This window comes from Cyanistes caeruleus, chromosome 2 (genome assembly GCF_971803275.1).
Source record: "Cyanistes caeruleus chromosome 2, bCyaCae1.hap1.1, whole genome shotgun sequence".
In the NCBI taxonomy this organism is placed as follows: Eukaryota; Metazoa; Chordata; class Aves; order Passeriformes; family Paridae; genus Cyanistes; species Cyanistes caeruleus.
In genome coordinates, this window is record NC_141702.1 from 43,230,487 (window position 1) to 43,251,405 (window position 20,919).

At 42.3% G+C, this 20,919-nt stretch overlaps 1 protein-coding gene and 1 long non-coding RNA gene across 7 annotated transcripts in view; both read left to right on the forward strand.

The window, feature by feature from the left end:
• Positions 1 to 7,655, forward strand: part of LIN28B (lin-28 RNA binding posttranscriptional regulator B) — a 99,012-nt gene extending 91,357 nt beyond the window's left edge. For all 6 annotated transcript variants that reach the window (XM_086876669.1, XM_086876670.1, XM_086876675.1 and 3 more), the window contains one exon: positions 2,534 to 7,655. In XM_086876669.1, coding sequence (XP_086732795.1) covers positions 2,534 to 2,903 — 370 coding nt within the window. In that variant the 3' untranslated portion in view covers positions 2,904 to 7,655. The remainder of the gene's footprint in view (positions 1 to 2,533) is intronic.
• Positions 7,656 to 16,222: 8,567 nt separating this feature from the next.
• LOC111927104 (uncharacterized) lies at positions 16,223 to 19,872 on the forward strand. Its single transcript, XR_002863376.2, has 2 exons — positions 16,223 to 16,379; positions 17,394 to 19,872. It is a non-coding gene; the product is annotated as an uncharacterized LOC111927104 (long non-coding RNA).
• Positions 19,873 to 20,919: the final 1,047 nt, after the last annotated feature.

The window sequence follows — 20,919 nt, forward strand, 5'->3', positions numbered from 1 at the left end:
TTCTTTGCTGGTTGGTGAGGTGAAACAGTCCACTGAATTGGATAACACAGAGCATACCATAGTGACTGATTAAATTGATTTGTCTGTGGCTACTGACTACTGAGGCCCTTTGCCCTATTTTCAAACTTTTTTTCTTTTTTTCACCATTCTAAACAGATGTGATGTTAAGGGAGAAATGTGCTGGTGCACTCGCAGCCATAACATTCCATATTCTGAATTAAGATAAAAAACTCGATTTCCAGAATGTCTGCACACTCCTATGCTATACTGTGTTATAATGCATTTATCCCAGGAATAAGTACAATGCTAGAAACCAATGACAAAGGCAATAATAAACATTCTCTACTATAACCTAAATTGCAATCAGTAGCACATCTGTGAATTCTTAGATGTATTTATTGGAAGGGAAGAAAGTAAAACACTTAAAGATTTTTACTTGTTGCTGTTGTTTCATTTCTCTAATTGCAAGGCTTATTTCCTCATTACTTTATTCCAGAAGGTGTTTAGAAAGCTTGTGATGGAAAACACAGCGGAATGCCAGTTAGGAAATGCTGAGCATACTGTCAAGTGGGGGTCGCTAATTTGAAAATACCTTCAATGATTTGGCAAAAAGTAGTCAGAGGAATACTGTTTAATAGCTTTTTTTTTTTTTTTTTTTTAACTATAGGAGAAAAAAGCTTGATATTTTGGTTTTACATCAGGATGTTTGGATTTTACAATGTACTTAGTATGTCATTTCCCTTCCTGTGCTAGGGAAATCAATACTAAGTGATAATGGGCTGGTACATGTTATTTTCTTTGTGATTCAAGGGAAGCTTTATTAGACTGTGTGTCTCTTCATGGGTTGGTCTGTAGTATATGCAGACAGAGTAGTGTAATCATAGTCTTCAAATTCCACTGAAAAATCACATTTCAGCACAGTGGTGACATCAAAATGGAACCAGTTCACCTAAAATATGTTACTGCAGTTGTTGTAGAAGTGCAGAGTTCATTGTACTGGGCTTGGTTTCTTCTTACTCGTTTTTAGGTAAGATACAATGATAAATCACAATAATTTCTGAAAGGATAATGAAGTTCTGTTCATTATTTAACTCCATTAAATTGTTGGTGAGTCTTGTAGGACATGATGGAATGCAGCATGCCATGAGCAACTTGTGCTGTTTTTTCATTTGTCTGTGGACATGAAGATATGGTTGGTATCTTGCTACTAGTGATAAAGAGACGTGAAATGGAGGGTGCCAGGGATTGGTTCTTGGAGTGGAATTACAAATGTTGATATTTGCAATCTTTTAAAAAAATTACACAGGTTTCATCAATAGCATTTCTTTGCAAGGTAAAGCAAATTCAGTACCTAAGCTGTACATAAGCTTTGCATGGACTAAACTTCTTGATATTGTATAAACTAGTAGGCACTACTGAATACTGGGTCAAATAGTCAAGCGGTATTTTGTTACTTTCCAGGAATCTGGAAAGCTAAAATATCTTTATATGGGCTTGATCCAGAGCACTTTGCAGTATTTTGTACTTATAGTTACAGTCTTTTTTTTTAATCCTTAAATTGACTCAACAGACCTGTTGTGAATATGTATAAGTGAAATATATATTTTTTAATTAGTTGGTGGTTAAGGGAAAGAAAAAAACCCAAATAAAACTGGTTTAATTATTTAATATATTAATTAATATAACATGTTATATTATTATAAATGAAATGTCTATGCATTCAGTGCAGGTTTTATAAAACAAAGAAACAGAAACCATACAAAAGCAGCTAAAATAGAAGACTCAGTGGTGCACATAAGGTCACCATGCCAAGGGCGTGTAATTATTTCTTTGTATCGTATGTTAGAATAACGTAATCCCATAACTGGTGTTCCCGGTGTGTGTTATAAAGGATTCAGTAAGGAATTGCTGGAGAGTTCTTCAGGACTCCCCTGGCCGCCAAGGTTAGATAGAAGAGGTTTTGTGGGTTTCGGCCGCTGCTGAGAAGTGTGGCCGGAGCCCTGTCCGTGCGGCTGGGGCGGCTCCCGGCAGCGCGTCCCATGGGGAGCGCCGCCCCGGCCGCACCGCCTGGGGAGGAAACGGACAGATTCATGACTCTTCCCGAGGCTTTACTGGGGTTATTTTGAATCGAACCCCTAAATGCCACTAGCGTGTCCCCGCTGTGAAGGTTTGGCCCGGAGCCTTGGGCCGCCGTGCCTGGGCTGAGCTGGAGGAGCCGAGGTGCCGGCCCCTGGGACGGAGCCGGGCCCTGGGACAGAGCCAGTCCTGGATCGTGGCGGGCACCGCATCCCTCCTGGGGCTTGTGTTTCCCTGGCAGCGAGCCCCGCGGCCCTCGGGAGCTGTTCGTGGAGCGGGCGGGCCGGGGCATCCCCGCTGGGACGGGGCGGGACGCGAGTCCCGGGGCGAGCGGGGACAGCGGGCGGGGATGGCTGGAGATCTGGTGCCCTCTAGCGGGGCCGGGCCGCGCCCGCAGCAAACCTTCCCGCCGGACGCCGCATTGCATAACTCCTCCTCTGCCTCTCTTTGGTTTTAGATGCTACAACTGCGGTGGCCTCGACCACCACGCTAAGGAATGTAGTCTACCTCCGCAGCCAAAGAAGTGCCATTACTGTCAGAGCATCATGCACATGGTGGCTAACTGCCCCCATAAAACTGTCTCGCAGCAGCCCGCTAGTTCTCAGGGAAGACACGAAGCCGAAGCACAGCCTTCCACTTCTGCCTTCCTGAGAGAAGGGGGAGGAACGCACGGCTTCTCGTCTCCACCGTACTCTCAGGAAGGCAGGCCGGAGATCTCGGAGCGCTCGGGAAGGTCACCACAGGAAGCTTCGTCGAGTAAGTTGTCTGCGTCGCCTGAAGAACCGAACAGAAAGGGGCCTTCTGTTCAGAAAAGGAAAAAAACTTAATGCATTTGTCATAATGTTCCGTTTTCTTTACCCTCTTGGGATGTCTACCTCATGCAAGTACAGGGGAAATAATTCATTATCAGTAGCTGATCTGGAATTTTTACTACTGTTGAGGAACTGTGAATGTTTTTTTTGTTGCTTTTTTTTTTTTTTTTTTCTTTGATAGACAAATCACTCCAAACAAAATACATCTGAGCAGGGTGCATTATGTTTTACCTTCTGTGTGTACGTATGAGTGTGCATGTGCGTGTGTGTATGTGTACATATCTATAAATATATATTTTTCCATCAGACCATTCTCCAGATTCCACCAGACATTACTGTGAAGCAAAAGTCACAGTACCCAATGTTCCTGAACTCATTCCTAGAACCTGTTTCCAAACACGTTCAAAAAGCAAACAAGAAAACCCAATTTTGAAATTTATCTCAGAAGCAAACCAAACCCGATAAACCACACAAAGAACTGACATCAAGACTGTTACTTCTCTTGTCAACCAAAGGATACTTTCATATTTTAAAGCTGCCATATGGTACTAAAGATACTAAGACATCCCCCACGTACCATCAATTTGAATTACTTTCTTTTTCTTCTCCACAAAGTATCAAAACCTCTCCCCTCCCCATGCTGGTGCAGGGCAGTTTCATGACTCAAGACGACTCTCATTGCCACCACCCTTTGCTGGTGAGGAGTTTAAAGCTCCAGAAAAGACAATGAATGTGTAGTTTCTGTGATGGTTTCTCAAAACGTCTGGTTAAATTAATATGATTGTAAGTGTAATTTAGATGTCTGTTGTGTAGGGGAGAATGTATAAACGTTGTTACCAAACAGACCCTTTTGAGTGGTGTCAGGATGCCATCCTGGCTAGCCATTTGTATACTGTGAACATTTGGGGTACCTTGGTGGCAGTAGTAGCCGCAGCAGCAGCAGTTTCTCTTGGTCCCAAGTAGCGTCCCTCAATTTGAAGGGTCTTCCCCCTTATTTCCCGTTGAAATACCATGGAGAGAACTCCCTTTTGTTGTTGTTGTTGTCTGTTTGGGTTTTAAAGAAAACAAAATGCAAAGCCAGTGAGATCCTGGGCTAAGTAGTTTCTTAAGACTAAAGGTTAACGGGGTTGCTCAGCTAGCCTCCCTAGATGATGATACGGCATGGGTGCAGACCAGCCTGAGTGGAGGGACCTGCACATCTGCTAGAAGCCCTGGGCATCATCTGTTTCTTGTGAACTGGGGGCTGCAGCTGACCAGCCTTGGTCCAGAGTGCCCTAGGACCACACACTTGTGTGTGAAAGAGGAGAAAGATTGGTGGGCTCAGAGTGAGACTCCCTGGGCTGCAGGCCTTGCTCGGGGTTAATAGAGTTGGAGCCTATCAAAACTTCAAGTCGCTTTCCATTTGTAACTTTTGAATTACCAAGTCATACGTAAGATAACGTACTCTGACAAATCCCATTGTGGATGTAAGTTAATTAGAGAAACCTGTATAATCCTTAACATTGGCAATAAACACAGGCTGTTAAAGCTTGAAAGTGTCGGGTAGGTTTAAGCTCGGATAATCAAACTAAAGAAACAGCCTGCGTGAAGGGCTACGGCGAGCCAAAGTCTTACCGTGGTAACTCCTCTGCAGCCGATGGTTACAACAGGTATGCAGCTGGCTCGGTGCCTGGCCTTCCCCTTCCCACTTGTCCTGCCAGATGAGACTTTTACTGGTGCTGCTGCTGCTGCTTCAGTGAACAGGTAGTCATCAAACTCCTCAGTGAAGGGCACAATTTCGAGAGAATTATTTTGTGTGAATTCCTTGCCAGTGTTTGCAAGAATCTCGAGGTTTGTACTGAAGTTCTCAGTGTGCTAATGCAAAGCTTACCTTTGACGATATTGAATGTGATATATCTATAGAGAACGTCCTTGCCTTACGTAAGGATAGTAAACTTATTTAAATTATGTAGACAAATCAAAGTGGCATTGCTTAACCTTCTAGTCGGTGTAAAAACCAGGTTAAACAGCAAAGATGCAAAACTTAGGTCACTTTGAAAATTTAAACCAAAGTTCCTTATAGAAATAGGCAACTGTGGATTTGAAAACTGGTCATTCCCTGTTTATATGTAAGAAGTTCAGAGCTGAGATAAGATGTTTTCAACATGTGGATTTTTATTGGCGCTGTTTGCCATCACTGTGCGCACCAAAGTCAGACTGAACTGCTAAGAGCACATACCAAACCCTATCTTATTGTTGAAAGCTTAAGGTTTTATTTTTATATATTAGAATGTTATCACTGTTACATAACATACTCAGGACAAAGAACTTTGCTCAGGGAATATACCATGTAATGTTTTTTTCTTTACAGAATAGTCTACAGACCTGCTTACTCAGAACAAACCAAATAGTCTTAGACCTTTTTATCTCTGTGTAAGTGTTATGTACTGATATTAGTAACTACCTCTGAGTTGAAGTAGACCTACGTTTCTGATAATCAGATCTCAGCGTTTTGTATTATGAGTTCCTGTGAAACGATGGAGTGGTATTCTGTACTGGTTGCTTATGTGAGCATTTGTGTCTTTACATTCACAGGGTCTGAGTTTTCAGAGATGCTGGGCAACCACAGCTCCCGCTGTAACTTCTAGTCGGAGTTACTGGTGCTTAGCTTTTCTAGGAGGGGAGGGATGGGCGGGGGGGGTGGAGAGGGAAGAATAAAAACACAAAAGCATCAAGCCCACTTTGTTTACATAGGTGACAATAAAATTAATATTCTGTTTACAGCAAAAGGCTACCTCATATCTACTGCATGAACACACCTTTGTGCTGCTGTGGCCTTAAAGGTGGCTGTTGATCTATGGTACATACTTTTTATCTGTACTAAATATGTAACTGTTAGTTTACCACTGCAGACATTATGGTGAATACTTGTTTAAGGTGAAGCATCCGTTTGAAATTGAGACCTTTCCAAACATTTCTTTGAATTTTTTTATTTTTCTGTCCAAAGGATTATGGGCACTGTTCACGGGAATAAATACAGCTCCAGAAGAGACAAAAACGTACATGCCTAAGTTAAACATGTAGCAGCATAAGCTGCAGCAGGGAACTACTTGGCACTGGGCTGCAGTAGGTAAAAAAAAATCTAGTTATACTCCTTCAATTGGCTGCTCCAAATAAGCAAATAACCTTTTAAAGGAGAAGGCACAGACTGAGTTTGGGATTCTTCCTTCATGTCTAAGGACAAAATTGATATTCGGAAATGTTCGCTCAGGCTAGATTTCCCCCTATTCACCAGCCTGTCCTTGCCAGAGCGCTCCACAATAAAACTCGTTTGAGTAGAAGTAGTTCAAATACCTGCTCAGACAGATGTATTTTCCCCTAACAATTGTGGAGATAAGGTTAAACCTGAAGCAAGGACCTCTCTCTCTCCCCTTCCCGCACCCCAGAATACTCAATGTGATTTAATTGTAAGGGACATTGTGAGATATTCCTTACTCTTCCCCAAGGAGAGGTCACGATATTTAATTACGTGCTACAAAAGATAGGCCATGAGGAAGATTTCTATTTGGAGGAAGAGCCAAATAACTTTTTGCTGCAGTTAATGGTAGATCTGGCATTGTAATACCATTTGCAATATTTTGCCTTTAGCCAGCTTTCAGGGAGTGCCAAACAACGCATTTGGATTCTACCTCTTCTCATCACAGGCCACCTTTTTCAGCCATTTTATTCTGCACCAGTGTTATCTTGGAGTTCCTGCTTGGTTCCTGCTTAGTTTTGTTAATAGAACCCCATTAAAAAAAAAGTGCATATAGATCTTGTACCATTCTTTGTAAGAAGAAGTATAAAAGAGCATGGGAAATCGCATTGAGTCTTAAATTTAATTTAATTAATTTATCTGTAAGAAATGTTTATCATAAAAAATATATATGTATTCCCCTGTGCTAGATATAAAAGTAATTGGGAAGATATGTACATGTGCAGATGCACTGATTTTAATGTCCTAGAAGTCTTAATGAGATTTGAGTATTGTCTTAGAAACAAGCAGAGCCTTGTTAAATGCATCGATCTTATTTTGGTTAGTTTATCAACAGCCTCTTTAAGATCCAGTGGTTGTGTTACCCCTGTTACAACTGTTGACTGATAACAAGAGGTTGATCTATGAACACAAGCTTTTTTTTTTTTTTTTGTAAACCAGAGCTGTGTGTCAGCAGCTGTGGCAGTATTTTTTTGAGAATGTTGAGAAGTAGCAAGGTATTTGCTACCATTGTCATTGAACCAAATGTATGAACATCCTTACAAAGGACAGTGGTTTTGACTACCTCTTGGATTACTAAGTTAAGCAACAACTGTCTGACAAACACCACCAGACTGGCTTTAACTAGTATGTGTTGCTTGTGATAATAATAACAATAACCATACTAGAGACCAAAGTGAACACTGATTTCTATATGTCTTTAATACTGTGTCTTATCTAGTGTTTTTAAATTATCTTCTGTAGTATAGAATACCTCATTGTCCATTTTGACTTGTATGTTGTTTACAAGGTGAAATAAAAGAAAAATCACTTGAATTTTATGTTGTAAGAAAAAAGCCTTGAGTTGAAGTTTTGAAGGTCATTTCACCTGTTTACTGTCTTGAGGGACTAAAGCACTGATTGCCTTTCTACATATCATGTATTTTATATTCTCATTTCATGCCTAATGTCTTTTTTTTTCCTGTCAGTCATGGATATTGTGAGGTTTAAAAGAATTACTTGATTAAAAATAAAACATATAACATTGGCATTTATGGTGAGCCTTTGGGATTTGCTTTATTTGTGCAGTAAGAACACACTGCATACCACTGGGAAGTTTTCCTTGGCACCTATCTATGCTCACTTAGTTTTGGGATGTTACCTTCAGAAAAAAATAATTTTAGTTATATAAGCGGTTGTTGGGGGGAGGGAGGGAGAAATAAATGACTAATTTATACCTGAGTCATACTTGCAGTGCTGCAGAAATTGTACCCCAAAACCTATTCAGCTATTGAAATTAAACTGCAAGATTATAGCTTTTGGTACTTACTCTCTGTGAGAATACACTGGACATTAAAGCTATTAGACATTCAGGTTATTCTCTGGGCTGAAAAGCTTTTGGCATTTAAGCCTCATCCCACCTTTATTACTTCTTCTGTAATCTAAGCTTGTATATATCTATTTCATGCTAATTTAGACTGAACCAAAGAGGGATTTCTTTTTAGAAAGGAAAGTGCTGTCATTTTTCATTACTTGGAAATTCTTTCTCTATATTACATGAAGTTTTATAAGTGACTTGAATAGCATTAGCTCATCATTTTGTATTAAAATATTTGAGGATTTGTATATGCCAGCTCCAGTGCCTCTGTTTTAACACAGGGCTCTCCATGCAGGTGATTAATAGCAGAATTTAAAAAACCTCTTCTAATACAAGGCAGAAAATATTTTTTTTCTATTTGTACAAATACCTGCATGAAAGGGTGATTATCTACTACTCTTCTAGTCACAAAAAACTTCCATTTACTTCCCCTCACCTCACCTCTCTAATACATGTCCTCAAAAAAGAGTGAGCTATGGAGATGTGTCCCAATCACATGTCCAGTCACAGCCAGTCAGTTCCCCACCTCACCCCCAACCTGTAGCCAAGTGGTTTCATTGCTCTCCTGAGATTTGCAAGAGGTGACTCTCAATGCCCTTGGCTAGGATCCCACACGTGTCCCAATTCTGGTGTCAGTCATGAGGAGAGAGGCTCTCTTTGAAACCTCTGTCGTGTGCTCTGTGAAGAACGCAGTTCACACCAGGTGCTTACATGAGCTCCTGGCCAGCCTTACCCCAGTGTTTCAGGGAATGGGAGGGGACACCTTGGGCATGCTGCCACCACCTACCTCCTGGCACACCCTGCAAGGTGACACAGGCAGGAGGAAGCCACCTGGAGGAGCACTGAGCAGCTCTGGCCATGCACAGATGTAGGAAGCCCTTGGAACAAGTGAAATGGAGAAACCTCCTCTCCAGCAGTGGTTAACGTTGACAGAAACCAGAGCACCTGGAAGATCAGCAGCACCTAATTCTTCCCACCTCAGCTTCCAGGTGAGCAGCCCTCCTTCCCAGAGCCACTAAAATTCAGCATTTTTATCCTTTCAGCAATTTCCCCAGGACAGTTTAAAACTGATGTCTTCATGTTATAAACAGGAAGCTTTGTCTTGTGCATTAGGCAAAGGCAGATCATCAGCAGTCCCTAAATCCACAGGTGCAAGTCAAAGTGCCCCTTCCTAACTTTGCAGCGAAGTGGTCACTGCCATGCAACATCAACAACATAACAACAACATTGCTCTGTGCCAACAAGAAGAAATCTTTGGATTGAAACTTCTAAATTAGTCAATAGAGTAACATTCAAATCACAGAAGCCTTTTGAAATAACAATAAAAGTAGCATGTTTATTTTCTTCCCTGTTCTGTGGGTCCTGGGACACATGCTTCCAAGCTATCTCCAGCCATTCTATAACCCTAAGTGCCAAAACAAATGTAGCCATTTTTGAAAGAATTGCATTTTTCTTGCAATATGTTGGGAGCAAGAGCTTTTTACACAAGCCATTCATTTCAAAGCTACTCATAATTTATGATAGACTCAGCATAGCTATCCCCTTCCCTCAACACCAGCCAACTTTTTCCCAATAACAAAAATAGCCCAGGTGCAGGTAATCTCAAGTACTTTCAAATTGTTTACATAATTAGTATTCTTCCTCTGTACTTGCACAGGAAGACACTTCGTGGTAGACAGGAGGGAATTCATTCTGTGGATGTTTCCCTCCTGCTATTAGCATAATTTAGGTGATGTCCCAATTAATTAATGTCAACACCATTTTGGCAAAGCTCTCTGCTGTTTCCAGTGTTGTCTGCTGCCTGCAATGCTCTTGACCTCTAGGATGAGCAGTCCCCTCAAGAGCATGTTACTCTGCACCAGTTATTATTTTTTGCAGTCATTGGCCACTGCATGATTGCAGAGTAGCTGCCATGGAGCCCCGGGCACCTTTCCAGGCTGCTGATGCTCAGTTAACATGCAGCTGGTCAATTTCTGTTTGCTGGCTGTTCGATATTTGGCCCTGGGCGTTCCTTGCTGCGCAGCTCTTAGCCTAGATATCCAGGGCTGGAGCAGCCAAACAGTTCATAAACCAGCAGTGATGGGGCTGCTGCTGTTTCTAATGTTGGGCCAGCCAGGAGAAGGCCAACTAGGCAGAAAGAATGACAAGCACTGAGCTTGGGTATCCATCCAGGTTTAGGTGCTTACAACCCATTTCCTTCCAAATAATCCAGGATTCCAGGCCAGGAAGTAGCACTTGCTTATCTAGTTTGACCTGCTGGACCGCACAGGCTATTAAATTCAGGGCAGTTACTGCTGCATTGAATTTTAGCTTTAACTGGAACCATGTTTGTTTGGGTGCTTTAAGCATGTTTTCCAATTGGGCTTCAGACCAGGCCTGAATGCTTTTGAGAAAAGAAAAAAAAGAGATGCTCTGTTCCACAACAGCTTTTTTTAATCACCTGCTGCTAACAAGCAGTGCATCATTTCCAGTTCCACTGGCTTCAACTTCCAGCTCTTTGTCCACTATAGTAAAAAGTCCTATGTGCACCAATAAGAAAATTCAACTCTCTTTTTCTTATGTTTTTAAAATGATAGACAAGTTTTTGGTTGTTTGGTTTTTGGTTGGTTTTTTTTTTTTTTGGTTGTTTTTATGTAGATTTCCCTCCTCCTTTATCATGATTTTAAGAAACCTGCTACTTGCCTCATTCAAAATCCTTTAATTTCTCTGCTGGGATAACATATCAGGTCTGGCTTTAAAATCAGCCTTGTTGAGCTGCCAGTGTTGGTCTTCAGTGTCCTAGAAAACTGGTTCTTTTGTCTTCTTTCCCTTTCAAAAATGTACTGGATTATCATGTGCTGGGTTCTTTAAAGCAATTAGCTAAAAATGCCCCACCAAAACTAAATCAAACAAAATAATAAAAAAGCCAACAAACAACCAAACCCCCTTCAACTGGAGCACCAAAAATATTTGAGGCAATCAGACTAATCAGACATTTTGGGAAATACTGGCTGAAAGTTACTAGAATAATGTATAATAAGTTAAATTTGGAAGTATTTTGGGAGTTGCCTATGAAAGAAAGCAGCAATGTCGTTTCTCCCCCAAGGCAGCACAGCAAGGGTGGGGGCTTGAAGCTCAGCAAGTTCCTTTCCATTCAGCCCCCGTTTCTTTCATCTCTCCTTGACCTACACTGACAGCTGTGACAAAAAGTCACAGTCAAGCCTGCTGAACCGTAACTTCTCTGGAGTTTCAAGCCTGAGAGTTTCTGAAAAGCAGCTGTCTTGCACAAAGCTGTGCAGAGAGGAGCAGAGGCTGCCCCCACAGAGACCCTCTGCTCGGCTGCTGCAGTGTGGGAGGGTGAAGGGGACAGGCATAAGCACCACGCCAGCAGTTCCTGAGCCCCAGGATCTGTTTGTCTGTCAGCAAAAGCCAAAGGGAATTATAGCAAAAGAACTGCAGGAACAGACATATGGTTTCAGCACCAGGTGATTAAAAAAAAAAAATAAAGAAAAAGAAAGGGAAAAAAGAGGGCAAGGTTTGCTAGCCCCTTTGACCAAAGCATCTGCAAAAAATGGGATTAGTGGCAGCTCCTGGAGTTTGGGGGCAGCCTATCAGGGGGCTTCAAAGAGTAGCAATAGGCTCAGGTGCCCTTCCATCTGTTTCAGTAATGCTCCATTTTCAGATCAGGGATTGGGGTTGTTTCTTCTGATGGCACATGAAGCAGTGATGGCCCTGAATTAACCTGAATACTAAAAGCTACAGCCTTGTTCCCTTGCCCATGTTGGGTTTTCTGGCAAGGTTTAGGGGTCTGGGGGGCAGGGGAGGTTACAGGGATGTCTTCTGTAAGGAGCTGCTGTCAGCTTTCCCCATGTGTGACAGAGCCAATGCCAGCCAGCTCCGAGGCAGACCTGCTGCTGGCCAAGGCTGAGCCCAGCAGTGGTGGTGGTACCTCTGGAATAACAGATTGAGGAATGGGAAAAATACTCCTCACAACTGCAGTTGGAGAAAGGATTGAGAACACGTGAGAAAAAGAGCTCTGCAGACACCAGGGTCAGTGTAGGAGGGGGAGGTTTTCCAGTCTGGAGCAGAGATTCTCCTGCAGCCCTCGGTGAAGACCATGGTGAAGCTGCTGTGCCACTCCAGCCCATGGAAGTCCATGGGGAGCACAGAGGAGCCTGTGACCCCATGAAAAGCCCCTGGTGGAACAGGTTTGGTGGCAGGACTTGTGGCCCTGTGGAGGGCCCACACTGGACAACTCTGTTTCTGAAGGTCTGTACCCCATGGAAGGGACCCACACTGGAGCAGTTCATGAACAACTTCAGCCCATGGGAAGGACCCACTTCACCAGAGAAGTTTATGAAGGACTGTCTTCCATGAGAGAGACACCACTCTGGAGCAGGGGAAGAGTATGAGTTCTCTCCCTGAGGAGAGAGGAGGAGCAGAGACAACCTGTGATGAACCTACCACAATCCACAATGCCCATTCCCTGCTCCCCTGCACTGCTGACAGGAAAGAGAGATTTTGGGAATAAAGCTAAGCCCAGAGAGAATGTGGGGTAGGAAAGTTGGTTTTAGATTTTATTTCTCATTACCCTACTCTGATCTGATTGGTAATAAATTATGCCAGTTTCCCCAAGTTCAGTCTGTTTTGCCCATGGCAGTGACTGGAGATTGATCTCTACCTGTCCTTATCTTGACCTATGAATCTTTCATTACATTTTCTCTCCCCAGTCCAGCTGAAGAGGAAGTAATAGAGAAGTTTTGGTGGGCATCTGGTGTCTAGCTGGGTCAACACACCACACTGCCCAAAGTCAAGAGAGGCTGAGAGTATTTCACTTTGAGCCAGTACTACTGAGAAACAGCCACCTCTGCAGAACATCCTTCCTCTGGGTGCTGCGCTCTGCCTAAGAGTCACCACAGTCCTGCTGGATGAAGGCCACGAACCACAAGGAGGAGGGTAAAAACTTGTTCCTAGAAACCTCACATAGCTTCCCAGAAACAGCAAGGGAGGGGCTGAAGTTCCAGCTGTTTGACCAGACAACATCATCTCTACAGGCAGCAGTGTACAACCTCCTTTATTTTGTCTGCTCATGATTTCCTGCTCTTCGGCTTGACAAAGCGGCAAAGGCAGGCCTAGGGTTCTTCACAATTTTTCTGCAAGATGAACATTTTCTGAGCGCTCTGGCAACTGGTAGGTTTTTGGGACTGGGAATGACAATACGCTGATCTATCTCTGAAGCAAAAAACAAGAAATTTTTCAAATCAACAGCACTGACAGTGTTTTCCACAGCAGGAATTAGGACCGATATCCAGGTGAATCTTTTCAGTGAAAACAGCCCACCTGCCTGTTTTTACATGGATTTGAAGCACTACAGCGAGACATAGACACAACGGGAGCAGGGAAGGTAATGGAAGAAAAAACACCAATCAGCACAGATCTTGAGCCCTTAAGTAGCACAAGGTATTCATTAGCTTGCAGCTAAGAGCTACAAGCAGTTACCAGAAAAACCTTGTCACCCTCATGAGTCACACAGGGACATGCTATACTCACTCAAAATCAAAACAAAATCATCCATTTCCTGGAACACTACCAGCACAAAGCCTAAGTGAAGTGACAGGATACAAGAAGAAAGGGCTGGTAGAAGAATAAAGAAGGTCAAGAGTCTCTTTCAATTGGTTTCCTATCACTGCAGAGAGACTCTGGCAGGTCCCAAGAGCCACAGGGCTCCTGGGGTCACCCGGAGCCCCCAGTTGAGCTTCCCAGGCCCGTGCCGGCACTGCCAGGGTCCAGCCGCTCTCATCACCCGGTGCCTCTTAAGTGTCCATCTAACCTATTGCTTCTGAGCCTGGCTTTGTCCCCACTGAGTCAAAGGGGGAAGGATTTGGGTCACTGTAGGCTTTTGTTAGAAAGGTTCTCTAAATTAGCTCCTCTATTTGAGATAAAAGAAGAAAGGGGTCCATCTTTATTTTCCCCATTCACCCACTGTAATTACTCCATCTCATCCCTGTCTGCTATTCACTGGTTCTCAACAAGGCCCCGGCAGCCAGGTCACAGGTCAGCACGGAGGACAAACCCCTGCTTCCCTGAAAAGGATTGAAATGTCGTAAGTGCAGCTCCAGCAGCTTCCAGAACGTGCCAATTCCTTCTGAAAAAGTGGGCTTGGTGAACCACACCTGCAGTGACACGGTGAGGAGACCACAGGCCTGGAAATCCCTGCTCCTGCACTTCATTCTCTGGTCAATCACTTGGTTTGCTCAGGTTCTCAGGAAAACTTTCAATATACCCCAAGTCTCTTTATAGTACACTGCTTTATTTCTCCAGATTACATAGCAAGGTACTTGCCTTGTGAATTTTCAGATCTGCTCAGCTGCCTTGTTTGTATCTTTATTTTTAATTCAATTTGTAATTTTGCTGCTGTTGTTAGAGGGACTGTTAGACAGCCCTGTACAAGTCGAGTACTAGCTCTAATATGAAACATACAGGTAAGATCTTCTCCCAGGCCTCAGAGAAAAGGTGCAATTGCCCTGTGACTACTTGTTTGTTTGAAAAGATACACATCAAAACATCATAAAACAAAAGCTGGGGCAATTTTCTCTGTTCTGGCATCAGTGCCAAGGATCTTGCTGGAGCCACTTCTCTAGCTGAAGGTCCATAAGGTGACAACTTCTGGTATAAGCAATAAATGCAAAAAAATGCAGCTGTGGGGGGTGGGCTTAAAGAATAAAATGTCTCTCTTTTAGCAGTTTCCTTTTACAGGGAAGGCTGGCTCAAAAGGATTAACAAACAGATGTTCTGCAAGCCCAAAGGAGAGAGAAAAAAACCCCAAAACACTAAATCCAGTTTCCTTTAACAACACTTTTAAGCAGATCAGGGGTAGGTGAGCACTGAACACCCACCTCTCTCACCTAACAAGAGGGAAACCTTGGGCTGGGCCAGACAAGACCAGGAGAAGGGGTTTTATTTTTCCCTCCCATTCCGAAGGGATAGGGCTGACAGGGAAGAAGGAGCTAGCTGGAATCTTGAATGTCTTAGGACTGCCACAGCAGCAGCTGCAAAAAATAATCTGCTGCCTCCCTGCTGTACTGAACAATGCACAAAATCCTAATGAGGCAGGTTTTGATGAGAAATATCCCATTTACCTGGCCATGAGGGTAACACTCGCTCTGCAAGAGCCATACTGCAGATGCCAACTTTTTTTCTAATAACAGCTCAGCAGAGGTTATAATTTTCTTTTCACAGTACAGCTCAGAGCTGGGCTCAGATGTTAGTGCATTACAGCTGATGTACATATCACTCAGTCAACAGAGCTGGCAAGCAGAACAAAAGGAGGGTAGGAAAGCACATAAGAGGCTTTGATTTTCCAAACCAAAGTTCTTGGAAGTGCCAGATGACAGTGGAAATTCTCCCAAACCATTTCCCCCTTTGGAACAGAAGAATCATTTTTTCCTCACTGCAGGAGCCATTAAAATATTTCCTGTAATATTTATATGCAGCATCTCCCTTTCACTCAAAAACTCCTGTACTGGGGATTTCCATTAACTTCATCAGTCAGCACTTTCTAGTGCTTCTAAATGCAATGTATAGCATGATAAATATGATGCTGGACAAGAGCAGAGCTCAGATCAGCTGCTTCAAGACACAAACAGCTGAGCAATCATTCTCTCCATTACATGATTATGCTAGTGCACAACTGTTTTTTTTCTCCTTGTCTTTCCTCAGTAGGCTCTACTGCACCTATCTCAGAGAGGCAGAGAATGCATCTCAAAGAGGAAGACAAGAACAGAATAGGAACATCTGTCCGGGAAAGCAGTGCAGGGGCAGATCACAGATCTGCCACGTATCAGCACAATTCTGTTCACCTTAGTAGTTTCCCTCAAAAGTCTGTGATCACAGCTATACTTGAGCACCCCAGCCTAGAGCAATGTTGTCTCCATTGCTTACTTTGGCACCAGAAAACATACTCTAAGCTCATCTGGCTCATCCCCAAGCCTGAAGCTTGCATACACTAGCACAGTCTCTGCCAAATCCATGTCTTTCCAATTAAGTGGTTTGTTTTTTTTTTTCGCTTTTGGCTTCCCCACTGATATTGACAGCATTTGCAAACAGCACGGGAAGTTTCTCCCCAGCAGAGGCTGCTGTTTGTCTGCATTCTTGTCTTCCAACATGAGCAATTTTAAAGATTCCTCCTCTGATAAGCAAAACAGCACAAATTCCAGGGTGCTCTCTCACACAGCTAATTCCTGTTTCAGTGACTGACAGTCAATCAGAGCTCATCTGCGTCCATGCCATCGGGCTGTGCTGGGAGAAACACTTGAGCTGGCTGAGTGCTCTCTAGAAGCAGTTCAGGGACAGGCTTGGCCACAACACAGCCTCCCAACTTCACCTTCCCTGACCCTGACAAGGTAACTGCAGCGGAGAAAAGGTACCAATTCAGTTCTCTTTGCTGCTTCCATTTTTAAGGCAACATTCAGAAAGCAATTAGTTTTCTGAGAGGTTTGTGATGAGTGCAGATACAATTTAAAAGCGGGCTCCATCCATTAAGATAGTCAATGTAAAAAAGAAGCTGGTTTGAGCTGAATGCAATGAAAACAGCTTGTGGACAAACTGTAATTAGCTCCAACTGCCTGATTTAAATGAATGTCACAGAAAAATTCTGTGGTAATAACCCATGGATACCATGGATAGGTACCACCTGTGTGTTCATGTGCCATTTAGGATACAAGCCAAACATGCTGAACCCAAAACGTTGTTTGTTCTGCAAAGAAAACTACAGTTCCCAGCCCACTAAAACAAAACATGAAAACACCCCCTCTCATTTTGTTACAGATTTGCTATCACAGGTAATATTAGGGGTCTTTATTTGTCTGTTGTTTTTCCACCTGCAAACCTTCAGATCTCCTTTTCTAGGAAAAGGCAGCAGAGGGAGCAAACATTTGCTGCAGTGTTAAGAATCCAAATTTCTCCAGGAATCACACATTAAAAGTGTTTTTTCTTGGCCTTTTACTTGTCCCACTCTCTTCAAATAGTACTACAGCTCATAGGACTAGATTAAAACAACCAAAGGATGTCCAAGACACACACCAGGAGAGGAATCTTTTTTCTCCCAAAACAGACCCAGAACTTTTTAACAAACTCTACCTGTGTTTTCTTTTTCTATTGATTTCCCCTTTGACATTTAAGTAAGGATTTGTATTTAAACTTTCACATTCTGTAGGATGTTTTACAACATACCCTGTGCACATAAAAAACTATTTTCTATTCAATACACTCAAAGAAGCAGTAATCTGTCAGGCACTTAGTCCTCCAAATATAATGATAATTTATGTCAGTACAAGTATTTTTTTTCCTGTTGCTAATTGTAGAGTTTAGTGGTGAGCACTTAAAAGCTACAAATGAACATAATGAAGTTTCCTTTGATAACTGTATCTATTTCTAGATGTGTTCAAAGAAGGAAATAAGGAAGGCATCAGGAAAGACAGAGGAAGCCAAATAATCCCCACAATGCTTGTGTGAGCTTCATTTCTCTACAAGATTTCCAGAAGAGCAATTTCAATTTTGCATCCTCACCACAAGCACCTTTGTATTTTGTACAAAATTGTGTCATTCATCTATGTGCTTACAAAGATGAAATAGCAGCTGGAACACAAGACTAAAACTGCTTTAATTCTCAGAAGAAGAAACCCCTGTGGAGGTACAAGGTGCAGGGAGCATACAGACTCTTTGCCCTGCACTCAAGACCACTTACCTCTCCTCAGCTGGCAGATGACAACCACCTGCAGCAGCTTAAGCACATCCCAGAAATGCATTTCAGTGATTTTCCCAACCACAGAGAACCATCTCAACTCCAAGGAAACAGAGATTGTCTCTCACACACCTGTATGCTGTTTTTATCCTGCTGACTCTCACTCCTCTTTTCTCACACCCAGCCAGATGAAGCAGCCATCTCCACCTGGGTTTCCCTGTTGCCACCAGATCACAGTCCCAGTGCTGAGACAGAATCCTGTTTCCCCAGTCCACCTCAGAGCTCAGTCCTGAGCTTTGCACAAGCCAATGATGTGCTCCAGGAAAGGGAAATGGTGGAGGTGTGATGGGAAAATGTCCAAAAGGCAGTAATGCTGTGATCTTAACATTTACTTATATTTAAAAAGACATCTGTGAAGTCCTGCCTCTGGGCAGATTTCTGTCTCTCTCCCCTGAAAGTGACTGCATGTCCCATGCTCCAGATTCATCCCAAAGCCCTCAGAGATCAGGACAAGCCCAGTTTAGCCAGGAGCAGGTATGTTACCTGCCCTTTCTAAGACTTAAGCCAGCAACCCAGCCAAAGAACAGTGTCACCACCAGCTTTCCTGAGCGCACCTGCATAGAGAAGTAGCCTAAGGAACCAGCTTGTGGACTTGACTGGAAGATGAAATTTTCAGCCTTTTGAAAAGGTTTCCTTCCTCTCTTGTCTCTTTGTGGACCTATGGCAGCTTTTGAAAAATAAAACAATGAGGAAATGTGGAGAAAAACATAGATGCCCGTTTGGTTTTCTAAGTTGTAGTCCTCATAAAGTGTCCCTGAAAGCTTAACAAAGTACTTGCAGACATGAGTTGTGAAACCCTAGAAATTTCTGGCCACAAAAAGTTTTTACAGAAAAAGCTTTTCATAAAGCTTTGGAGAGAAGCCCAAGTATACTGAAAGATAAAAAAATGTACAAAGTAAAACTCTGGAGGGTGGTGTGATCAGGGAAATTATTTTGAAAAAAACCCCAAAAAACTGCAGGGAAACAGGCATTTAAAAGCTTAGAAGATTCATATTTCTTCACAGTATTTTGGCAGACAATGTCTATACTATTATTAAATTCCTTAGTTTTTGGAACAGGATGGATCACTGAGTGACAGCGAACACAGGAGTGTTGAAGGAATAGCATACAAGTGGATGCATGTCAAGAGGCACTGCCTTTGATCTGTTCTCTGCTGTGAAGGATGACAGGGAGTTGTTATCCCAAAGCACTTTGCACAGGAAATCAGGATGTGGCTGTAACAGATATTAATCTCCCAGGAGAAAGCTAAGGAGTAATTCAAGCACGGTAAACTGCAGCGACTGAACAGTGTTCAGCTACAGTAGGTGTAATACTGGAGGTTGTAGTATTACTTGCACTCATCCCTGTGCAAAGCCCTAATATCTACCTTATCTCTGACTTAGGGGTCTTAAAGAGTTCTCTGGGGAAAAAAAAGCTCTCAAGGCTTCCAGAGGTATTTAGCAAACACACAGGCATGACATGGCACTGCTGTAACTTAGATTTGTAACTTATTTTTTGTGCATTAAATGCTAAGTAAATATTCTTCTGAATTGAAATCCAGCTAATATTTAAGCTCACTGAAAATTCTTTGTTTTACCTGTAGTAATAACTTTATCAACTGAAAAGCATTTTGTTCTGTTAAATGGTCAGAAAAAAGCCCATCACCTTTTGCAGTGTTGCTGAGCCACTTGATATTGCTCTCCTACTGAAAAAAACAGTACAGAGACCATATTGCAATCAATACCAAGTGATCCCACAACTTTTGCTTTGTATTGCATCTCTGCACCCTCTAATGACTTTCATATTATCATCAGCATGCTCTCAGGAAGTTTACATGTCAGGACTAATTAACTAGGATGGTTTGTCTTCCCTTATTAATCCCCTAAGTACTGAAAAACGCATTTCCCTTTGAGCAGGAGCAGCTGTGACCAACGTGGCATCAGAGATGCAAAGCCAGCATTTTACTCAGAAGCACTTGCTACAGCATTTCTGGGAGAATAATTAAAGTAACTGTTGCTGTAATTCCTGTAATAAGGTTAAAATGTGTCTTTACAATCTGACTTCCCAAAACTCCATCCAAACGATTTGTTAATGTGTATGCAATAGCCTGTCATGCACAATGTAGCTTGAAAAATTGCTGCCTTCCACTTACAGAGATACTTCCTAAGTCTGTACTTTTGCAATTAGGCTCTACCTAGAAGCCAAAAATTTACTGAAGAACCAAGCCCTTGCCTTTTAATTGTACCAGTATTGCTATTTTTTAAAACTAAATCACTTCTTTTGTTAGATCTTTGTTTTGCTTACTAATGCATATATCAAGTAAAGTAGCCTGTTTTCTATAAGGAGATTACAATTCTATTGTCCTCATTTCTTGAAGGGAAATAGTATAGGAAAAAAAGAAGACATTTAGTATTTGCATACCTGTTCAACAGATTATATTTGTTGAATTGAAATACATTTGTCTTGTTTGTAAAATGACTGTCTCAGAACACGAGTTATCTAAAATACATTCATATTATTAAAAGAGTTTTGGTTGTTGAATTAACCTTTTCTACACTTGCCATTTACTGAAATGTCCTTCATGGACTAGAACCAGAGAGCTGTTTTTCAGCCTGTAGAAACATCATGTAAATCATGGCTCTTATGTTTCTTCACGTCAATTCTTGAGGTCTAGCTGTTCACCAGCTCTGCCACTACACACCTGACTTCCCGAGAGCTGGGCTACAGCTGATTTCCTGAATCCTCTCTAAATGCTCAAATTAATTTTTTCCAGCTCTGGCCAGTTTCTCCAAAGCAGATTTACCTCCTGGGGTAGGTGCACACAGGCTCCTGTGCCTGAGAGCTACAGCTCAGTCAGCTCCACGTGAAGTTCATTCCACAAAATTCCAAACAAACTGCTTTGTTATGAGAATAGGAGGCTCTGGCCTTGAGTGTATCTGTAAGACAATCCTTGACAGAGTGAATTGATACCTTTTAGTTCAGTCTCCCTGACACATGTGGTACTCAAGCATTGAATTCTTATATATATACAAACTCACTGAAAGCACAAAATTCTCAAAAAATACCCAATAATAACGAATCCCCCCAAAAAACAAACAAACAAAAAACAAACCAAAAACTTTAATTTTTCCCCCACAGGCATTCAGGTCAGCAAAGCCAACAATCTGCTAGTATAGTTCAT